Source organism: Hydra vulgaris, chromosome 08 (assembly GCF_038396675.1).
Source record: "Hydra vulgaris chromosome 08, alternate assembly HydraT2T_AEP".
NCBI lineage: Eukaryota > Metazoa > Cnidaria > Hydrozoa > Anthoathecata > Hydridae > Hydra > Hydra vulgaris.
In genome coordinates, this window is record NC_088927.1 from 40,776,253 (window position 1) to 40,787,500 (window position 11,248).

Consider the following 11,248-nt stretch of genomic DNA (forward strand, 5'->3'; position numbering starts at 1 on the left):
TATTTATTAAATACTGGCATATATATTTTTCTTTTTAAACAAGGTTGGAAGCAACCACTATTAAGTAATGAGTTACTAGAAAGTGAAGGATAGGGTTAAAGAACAAGGAACCAATTAACTGAAAACTTAAAAATTGTAGGTTTTATGAGTCAGCAACACATGAAGATGGGTGAAATTTTTGAGGCTTTGTTGATGTGTAAGGAAAAAGACTAGATGAATAAAAAATTTTATTGCATGAAAAGACAGATACAGTAAAAGGATGCCACTTTGCTGAATGATAAGCCAAGCGAAAATGAGTTTTATTTGATTGAACAAGAGATGATAGATCATGATAGGAGATATAGTATTTGTAGAAAAAAAGAAAGCAATGCAACCTTACAACAATGGGAGAGTGGCTCAAACTTGGCAGAAAAGAGCATGTCAAACTAAGTAAAAAATAAGACAAAAAGTGGGTGGGGTCAAGAGCTGCTTATCTCCCCCATCACTGCAATCACTGATGTAATTATTATTAAATAATAAAATATATGAACAATAGCTGATGAATAAAATCTTTATTAAAGTTCTGAAAAAAGAAATTGGTTTCTATTATGTAACCATATAAAAGTGTATTTATTTTGTAAATTTTTTCATCACGTGTTATCATATATTATGGATATTTATTTTATTTTTTAGTGTAAGAATATATTTATATTGAGTTTATTTTGTAAAACTTATTATTAATCTTATTTCATCTTTAAGGACAAAATTTCTAAGGAACAAAATTGCAATGGTTATGGGTGAAAATTAAAAAGAAAAAAAAAAAAAGACGACCTACGTCTTTTTTTTATCAACACAAATGTGTTAAGAGTTGGTAGTCCCTTTAAAACCTTTAAGTTGTTACAGGCTAAATAATAGATTTATAAGATTTTATATTAAAGTCTATAAAAAGTGTTATACTAAATGAAGTATTAAATTTAAAAATGTTATTTAGCTGCCAGAAACAATGATTATTTTCCATTTAGAAATAAATTTTGCACACCTTTAATCATTTTTTAAACAAAAGTTATTGTTTTTTAGACTATTATAATGTCTGAATGCATTGTTCGCGGAGATTTGGCTAATGTTCGGATTGGGCGACACTGTGTTATTAGTCAACGTTCTGTCATTAGACCTCCATTTAAACGTTTTAGTAAAGGGTAAATATTTTATTACTATTAATATTATCAAACATGTTTAAATGTAAAGTAGAGTAATATGGTATATTAAAATGATATTGAGTATTTTTTGCTTTAGTTTTATTTTTGTTTCTTCTGATATTGTATAGGAACACCAAGTTTTTTGGAAAGTATATCATAATTGTGTATGAATTTTTTAGACCAATTATTAAGCGATTGATTAAATGTATTTTCAGTTATTATTAAATGTATTTTCAGTTATTAAGTCATTAAATGTATTTATAAAATCTTTTTTACTATTATTCTTTTCTTTTTTTTTAATATCACTAGAGTGTATTTACCGGACTCTTATCAAATCATGGAATCCAGGAATGAACAATTTTTTTTTTTTTATCTCTTACATATTGAGGCAGTTTCATTTTTAAAATAAGTTTTTTATTTAGTTTATGCATATATATACACATATGTATGTATGTATGTATGTATGTATGTATGTATGTATGTATGTATGTATGTATGTATGTATGTATGTATGTATGTATGTATGTATGTATGTATATATATATATATATATATATATATATATATATATATATATATATATATATATACAGTTATGGCCATTGAAATCCAACCACTGCTGAATATAAAGAAAAACAGTCTATGCATGCGAATAATCAATTTATTTTCTTCCCTGACATCAATGATTAGTTAATTAGCTTTTAGCCAATCACATTAGCGTTTATTTTATTGCATTGTAAAATTTATTAAGCTATATATCTCATTGTAGGGTATGGATTATCATTTAACTGTCACAATTTAATTATGACTACGAGGGGGGGTCTTTGTGCTGATATTAAACTTTTATGGGGGGGGTGGTGCGGGTGGGCGTCGGATATCGGCAAAATTGCGAATGCCAAAATCTACTGTTCATGATATTATACAACTAATCAAAGACACGGGATCCACTGCGCCCAGAAAACGTTTTGGTAAAGCTAGAATTACTAGCAAACAAACAGACAATATGATACGCAGGGCTGCTGTGAGAGATCCAACAATATCCAGCACACAAATCAGGGCAGATCTACCTAATGATGTTACAGTCAGCACTCGAACAATTAGAAGACGTTTATTGAAAGATGCAGGTCTACGTTCTCGTCGTCCAGCCCTCAAACCGCGACTGTCTTTAAAGAACATCCGTGATAGGATCGCATTTTGTAGAGCTCACAGACACTGGTCAATAACCAAATGGCGCCAGGTAATGTTTAGCGACGAGACACAAATAAAGCAATTCGCTCCGCATAAGTCATTAGTTTGTCGCCCACCTAATCAGCGTTTTAATGCAAGGTATACCGTACCAGCTGTCAAGCAATGTCCTTCAATTATGGTGTGGGGCGCAATAGCTTCATCTGGTCGATGTGGTATTTATTTAATGCAGAAGGGACAGACTGTTAACTCCCAACAATATCTAACAATCCTTCAAGAAAAGGTTCCAAATTTGATGGAAATTCGTCGTTGCAAAATATTCCAGCATGATGGTGCACCGTGTCACCAATCTCGTCTTGTAAAATCTTGGTTAGAGGATCACAACGTTCAGGTTCTGGGTCCTTGGCCGGGATCATCCCCAGACTTGAACCCAATCAAAAATTGCTGGGTCAAGTTAAAGTCAGCAGTATCCAGAACTAATCCTACATCACTGGACGATCTAGCGCACAAAATTCGTCAAGCTTGGATTACTGAAATAACACCAGAATATTGTCAGGCTCTCATGGATTCAATGCCAGATCGCATTAATGCAGTCTTAAAAGCACATGGTGGTGCCACTAAATATTAAAAACATTGAATATGTACGATATGTTACATTATAATCATTAATTGTTACTGTTATTCTTTTATTGCTATAATACAATTGTTTATTACTACATTAAACTAGTTTTAAGTAAAATGATACTGGTAGTCGGATTTCAATGGCCATAACTGTATATATATATATATATATATATATATATATATATATATATATATATATATATATATATATACACGCATATATATATATGTATATGCATATATATGCATATATATGTATATATACACACACACATATAGATGTATATGCATATATGTGTATATATACATATATATTTATATATATAGCCCTCGAAATTAGGGTTGGCAATGCCGACCTAAGTTGTTTGAGGTCAGCAAAAAATTGCCGTTTCTATGTTTTATAGTAAGAGCTTTGTATCAAAATTTGCAAGCATTAAGGCCCACAACTTTTGCCTTTCTCAATCTCTAACACAAATAGTAACTTTCCAACTTGCTTTCCAGACAATCCAAATCATTTACCTACTCTACTTGACTTATATCTTGTTTTTGATTTTAGTCAGTGCTCAGTTTCTCTACATTCACTCTCAGGTGATTCTGACCATGGTTTAATCTCTCTAAAACTATGATCTCATTCTTCTTCATCATCAGAGTTCCTCTATCATTGTATCTCTTACAACTACCTTAAAGCTGATTGGGACTTTTTCGATGATTTTTTTTGTGATGGTCCTGTGGTAGAAATTTTTTGACTTTCTGCTGGCAAATCTGCTTCTTATGTAACTTTTTAGATTTAAAATCTTTTATTCCCTCTCAACGATTCCAACTCAAGCCTCACATTTTTTCCATGGTTTTCTCATTATTCTGCTGCAATTTCCAATCAAAACCAGTTACTTCCATATCTAACGACAAAACAATTCTCCAAAAAACAGATGTCTGTTTACTACTGCCAGAAACCATTGTATAATGGTTTTGTCTAAAGCTAAAGCCTGCTATTCTCAGGTCACGAAATCTCGTAATTTATCTCAAAAATTATGCTCTTGTGACTTCTGGAGAATCTTTAACAGTACTTATAATAGGGGAAAATTTGTTATTCCACCTCTCTTGTATGGCCACCTTACCAAAAAACAAAACTTTATTGTTTGCTTTAAACTTCTCATCAATATCTTCTTTTAATTCCACTAGTCATATTCTATCTGATATAGCCAACAAACAGTTTGATCTATTGCTTGGCATTCATATCACTCCAGTTTCTGTATCTAAAGTGCTTTCCTGCTGAGACTCTTCTACAACTTGTGGTCGAGACAGCATACCGGTTATAGTCTTGCAGAAGTGTTCTCCAGAGCTGTTGTCTATACTTTCAAAACTATTTAACAAGTGTTTATCAAAGTTTTGTTTTCCAATCTGTTGGAAAGCAGAATCAGTTATCTCTATTTTTAAAAATTATGGAGAGCCATCTGACTCATCTAACTAAAGTCCGATTAGTTTTCTTACTATCATAAGCAAGATCTTTGATTAACAAACACTTTATCTCTCATCTTGAATCTAATAACTTACTTTCTGATCATCAATATGGATTTCAGTCTTCTTGTTCTATTGCTGATTTGTTAACGGTAATAAACGATAGGTTTTATTGTGCATTTGATAAAGGTGGAGAGATTAAGGTTATCGATCTCAACTTTTATAAAGCCTTTAATAAAGTTTAACATGCTGGTCATCTCCACAAGCTTTCTTTTTTTGGTGTATCAGGTAACATCTTGTAGATAATTGAATCCTTGCTTACCATTCGTTATATAAAAGTTGTCTTTGATGAACAGCACTCTTCTTCATATCCTGTAACTTTAGGGGTTCATCAAGGTTCTATCCCTAGCCCTATACCCTTTTTAATTTACATTATGGTCCCCCAGAAAGTCTAACATCTAAGGTGGCATTGTTCGTTGATGATACTACCATTTATTCTTGTCTTGATAAGAAGCCAATACTCTTTGATTGCTTGGAGGGGGCATTTGAGCTTGAAAAGGATCTTACTTCTGCTACGGGGCTCTCAGTGGCTGATGAACTTTAACTCAGATAAAACTCATTTTTTCTAGATATTCTTATATTTATAAACGGTGATGTACTCGGCGAGTCATCTAACCTTCATCTTCTAGGATTAACTCTTACTTCTGATCTTTCTTGAAAACCATATATTGAATGCATTTCAATATTAGCCTCGACACTTTCTTACTCCAGGTTGTATTCTTCATCTCTATAAATCTCAAATCCGTCCTTTGGAATACTGTTACCATATCTGGGACAGATCTTTGAATGATGCCCTTTCTCTTTTAGACAAGGTGTAAAAACGCATTGTAAACATAGTTGGGCCTGCTTTTGGAGCCAACCTCCAACCATTATCACATCATCGGCCAAGCCGAGAAGACTTTAAGGCTTGGCCAGCGCTTTTCATGCTCAAACCTTTTCATTCTTGTCTACTCGCCTACTAAATTTTTGGCAAGCTCATAAAAAATGTGCTTGCCAAAAAAAAAACGTTTTTTTTTTTTTTTTTTAAAATGCAAATCTTTCTTGTTCAGCAAAAATATTATGAAAAATCATGACAACACGATTATGTATAAATTATTTTATTTAGAATTTGAACAAAATGTTTGTTTTGCTGTTTTTAATGTGACCATTGCACAGTGGGCCAGATAGTGGACAAAACTGTTTTTCAAAATGTGAAAATATAAGAAATTTTTTTTATATATTGTTGCATAGTTTCTAACTAAATTAAAATTATATTACACTGATTTTTTTTTTTTTTTTACATCAGTTTAGGTTTAGAAGCGCATTAATTGCATCGCTGTTGTTTTTATGTTGAAACTTGTAGTTTTTATGTGTTTTTTAAATCTGATCCATTTTACTTTTACAACATTTAATTTAAATAATTCTTGTAAATCTTCATAAGTACATCAATAATTTAAAGTTTGATGCAAATATTAACTGATATGTTAATTAAAGTTGGCATACGGTAATTTATATTGTATACTTTTTTTACTCAACTATTCATGAAAAATTAATTGAAAATGTTCTAGAACTTTTAAATGGCAGCGACTGACATTTAACCATGTAGCCTACATAATATTAGAATTTGATACTGGTTTTCTCAAACTGCTAATATCAGATGAACATTGTTGTCGTCTTAGTATGCCTTCATTATTCTTCATTATGATTTAAGGGACTCTACATTTTAACTGATGCTGAATAACTGTCAATTTCCCAAGTTTCTATATCTGGATAGCATTGTTTTTTAGATTCTTTAACACTATTATATACTGGATAGAAGTTATTGTGGCCTTTAATTGCTGCTGCAGATCTTATAATTGATATGCATTTTTACTCAGCCCACAATCTAAAATTAAAGAAAGCGCTTCATCAGTTGAAAATGTTTTTGCGCCTGGTAAATTTCCTATTTTTTTACATTTTTTACATGCAGCAAATAATAATTCTTCTGGTGTTATATTCTTTCACCAAACTGCTTATTCTTCATTGTTTTGTTTTAATTGATGCTTTATTGAAATTAATTTTTGATCTTCTGCCTTTTTTTAACTTTTTAGTTTTTGCATATAAGTCTTTATTTAACCATGAGCTAAATTTCTTTAAAAAAAAATTATTTCTTTTGCATCTATTGTATTTTCTTTTATACAACACAATAAATTGATCTAATTTTAAACTATTAACACCAATATATGTACTTAATATTATTGATATCTTTAGATGAAATACTCAAATTGTTTTCTCTTATATAATGGTGTAATTCATATTTTTTCATTTTCTAAAATAAAAACTAGACTGTACATTTCATAAATATTTTGTACATGAATTTATATAAGAGTTACTATACTAAAAAACAATATAATTACCTTAAAAGCATTGCCTAATTTTTATAAGCCTATCAGCTATTATAAATATTTTTTTGATAAACTTTTGATTAAATAATTTGGTCAAATTTTTTTATTGTTTGTAAAACCATAAAAAAAGTTGTTATATACATAAAAGTGAAAATAGCTTAAATAAAAAACCTGCAACTCCCAAAAATAACTTGTTGATATGCAAAATAAGGTATCCATAGCAACCAAATAGAAAAAATAAAAACCTTCAAAAAAAGCCCAGACATATTAGTACTCGTGCCAAATTTGATGAATATAGCACTAATAATAAATTAATTATTAGTTTTATCTCAAAATTTGCCATTCTGGCCCACTATGCATTGTACAGTATTTAGAGTTTAAGTAAATTTTGTATTTTTTTTTGTATTTGCTTTTTTGTTTGCTATTTTTATTATAATTATTTTAATTTAGAACTTAAAATAAAAAATCTCCTTTTTTATTTTAATTATTTTATTTATAATTGAAATAAAATATTTGTCCTTCCGTTTTTATTATTATTTTTTTGTTTAATGTTTATATTTTACGTTAATTATTTTTATTTTAATTATTTTTTTGTCAATTAAAAAAGTGTTTTTTTTTTGCATTTTTTTTTTTAAATTATTTCATTTAGAATTTTTTTAAGCATTCTTTTTTCTGTTTTGATTTTAATTTAAAAAGCAAATAAAAATAAAGTTTAATTAGCAAATAAAATCATGCGCACCAGCGTAAAAATGACCATCTGGCCGGCAGGATGACATTAATCTTTGAACGGAGAAGACTGATATAGAGAGCTTACATAGATCTATAGAAAATATAAGTATATAACTTCTTTACTTAAAATCATCTTGATAAATTTTTACATATGATATAAAAAAAGTATATTTATATATCAAGTAAAAAACATATTATATTAAAATATATAAAATATTTTAAAATTATTTTAGAGGTGCGTTTTTTCCTCTCCATATTGGTGATCATGTTTTCATAGATGAAGATTCCATTATCAATGCTGCTCAGATTGGTTCCTTTGTTTATATTGGAAAGAATTGTGTTATTGTAAGTTTTATTTTTTGTGTTATTGTTTATTTTTTGTTACATTTGTTTCATCTTGCGGTATTTTGTTTAGGGACGCAGATGTATTTTAAAAGATTGCTGTGCTATTGCTGACAACACTGTTCTACCACCAGATACTGTAGTTCCACCATTTACAGTAATGGCTGGTTCACCAGGTATATATTTGTTATGTCCCATACTTTTAAAAACAAATATATACCTATTCTTAAAACTTTCTATTGGCTCTCACAAAAACTATTTTTGGATGTATATATATATATATATATATATATATATATATATATATATATATATATATATATATATATATATATATATATATATATATATATATATATATATATATATATATCTGTGTGTGTGTGTGTGTGTATATAAATTATGTTGTGTATTTTACAAATAGAGTGCTCAATGTTCTTAAAGAACAGAGCAATAATAAATTAGTAAAAAACACTTATCTAACTTTTTCTTCTACTTGAAGTTTCACCATTGCTGGATCATCATGAAGAGTTACTAAATCTCAAAAAAAATTCAATTTATAGAAAAAAATATTTTACAGGAAGTTATAAATTATTATGAAAAAATTTTAATTACAATATTTTTTTGGTTAATGGGAAGTTACAGAAAGTAATTATTAAATAAATTTCTTTGGAATGGGGATAGTTTAATTTGGTCATTTGTTCTTATGATTTTTTAAGAAGTATTTATTTTCGTGCCTACATTTAGCAATTAATTCAGATTTTTTATTTAATAAATTTTCCTGATTTAAATGAGTAATTATTTCAAATTTTTCTTGCAAACGTAGCATACATTTTTTTTTTGTAATTGTAATTAAAATTTTATTGTAAATTAAAATTTTAATTTTTTTCTTTTAAATCCCAAATATATTTTGACAGCATAGTCTCTTTTGAATATTTTTTGTGTTTAAATGGTTGTTTGTGGTTGGCATAACGTTTTTTTCCATTCCCCCTCAGTTAAGCCAATATATTGTTTATCAGGGTTATTTTGTGAGGAAACAATGCACTTGTAAATTACATTTTTCAAAAGCATTTTCCATTTAGAGGGCAATCTTTTTTTTGTTTACAATTACAATAATCAGTGTTTTTTTCTTTTAAAAGTTCATTTTTATTAATTAAGGCGTAGTTGTGGCCTTTTATAATTCTTTCTAAATTTTTTGTACAACTATAACTTACTTTAATGGTATTTCTGTTAAAAATCTCATGTAAATTATTAGAGGGAGGAAAATGTTTGTCTACTAATTTTAGAAAAATTTTACCTATATTTGTTGAAACATTTTTGTTGTACGGGGGGTTGAACCAAATTATGTTTCTAATTCTATTACACTTTTTTGCAATTTTCTTTTCAAATTTTAGCTCAAAATTTCGAAAACCACTTTTTTTAAGGGCATCTTTATAAAAATAAAAGTATTTTATTAAAAAAAATAAAAATAAAAACATTGTTTATAGTGTTAAAAACATTCAGAATGTTTTTAAAACATTCTGGTCAATTAAATTTGCGTTTTTGTGGTTTTTTTAAAAAACGATTTATTTGTAATTAAATTAATGGTTTTTTCTTTCGTCCAACACGCAAATGTTGGACGAAAGTCAAAAGTAATTAAAAGTGACGTATGTGTTAGCGTAAGAATCACTTTTTTCTTTCCGCTCTTCCCAAAGACAACAAACTATAGATCTATATATATATATATGTATATATATATACACACACAGAGAGAGAGAGATTTGACTGTTTGTGTGTATATCTAAGTATAATTCCCTCTACTCTGTTAAGAGACTTTAGAATTCTTCAATGAATAAATTATCTTTTATAGTGCAATATTGATGATAAGTGATTTAAATATTTAACTTTGTCAATAAAGTTTTAGTGATAGTTTTTAGAACATGAATTAATTTATTTAATAAGTTAATAATAACTGTGTACATGTTCAATGACAATGTACGGAGCCTAGGTAATCTAGGCTTTAACAGCCAATTTATGTTAAAAATAAGTCCAACTTTGATTTAAATTGATTAAGTGTTTTAGAATCTACATTGTTTTGATCTAAATTATTCCAGCTGTTAATGACACGGTTTGTTAAGAAATAGTACCTCTTTGGATTTTTAATTAATTGTCTATGAAACCTCATGTTGTGACCTCTCGTATTTGAAGTTATTAAATCTGGTGGGTATTCCAATGTTAAGTTATCTATTTTTTTTTACTATTTTGAAAAGTTGGATTAAGTCATTACGTTCGCGTCTTTTTTCAAGAGTCGTTAATTTAAAGTAGGTTAGTCTACTTTCATAGTTTTTTCCTTGAAGACATTTTGTTCGTGTTGCTTTACGTTGTATCGATTCAATTTTTTTTTTATCTTGTTCTTAGTAAGGACACCACACATTTTCATTTCACCACAATTTGCGTAGTCTAGATGCGGTCTTACAAGAGAGGTGTACAATAATTTAGATGCATTTATGTCTAAGTTTTTAAATGAATGTTTTATTATTCCTAACATTTTATTAGCTTTACCAGACGCATAATTATCTTGACTGGACCATTTTAAGTCGTTTGAAATCATAAATCCTAAATCTTTTTCAATTTTTGTTTCTGGTAATTCAACTCTATTTAGCACTGAATCATACATTGTGTATATATGCCTAGTATTTTTGCTACCTATATGCATGCGTTTACATTTGCTGACATTAAATTTTAATAGCCATAATTGTGACCATGTCATTAATTTGTTTAGATCTGTTTGAGTCTTTTCTATATCAGAAGATGATCTAATTATGTTAATTAGTTTAATATCATCAGCATACATTTTACAGTTCGTTGATAACTCATTCGGTAAGTCGTTTATATAAACAATAAACATAAACAGACCCAAGACAGACCCTTGCGGTACTCCACTTGTAACTGGAGACCAATTTGAAAATTCGCCGTTGCAGACGACACGTTGCACTCTGTTACTTACGAAATTTTTGCACCATCTAACTGCTTTTTTGTTAAATCCATAACTTTTTAGTTTAAGACACAATCTGTTGTGAGGCACGGAATCAAAAGCTTTTTTCATATCTAGGAAAATGATATCTACTGGTAAATTATCTTCCATTGCTTGAGTTATTAGATCCATAGATTCTATAAGGTTTGTACAACAGTTTTTTTTTTTAGAAAATCCATGTTGTTCCTTAGTCAAGAGATTGTTATTTTCTAAGTGCGACATAAATGTAGCTTTTAAGATACGTTCCATTACTTTACTTATAACTGAAGTAAGTGATACTGGTCGATAACTTGATGGTTTCG

The 11,248-nt window shown here is 28.7% G+C and overlaps 1 protein-coding gene across 2 annotated transcripts in view; it reads left to right on the top strand.

The window, feature by feature from the left end:
• The window catches only part of LOC100208588 (dynactin subunit 5), a 33,070-nt gene that overhangs the window by 20,485 nt on the left and 1,337 nt on the right, over positions 1 to 11,248 (top strand). For both annotated transcript variants that reach the window (XM_065803717.1, XM_065803716.1), the window contains exons 4-6: positions 1,057 to 1,175; positions 7,825 to 7,936; positions 8,007 to 8,109. In XM_065803717.1, the coding sequence (XP_065659789.1) occupies positions 1,057 to 1,175; positions 7,825 to 7,936; positions 8,007 to 8,109 (334 nt within the window). The remainder of the gene's footprint in view (positions 1 to 1,056; positions 1,176 to 7,824; positions 7,937 to 8,006; positions 8,110 to 11,248) is intronic.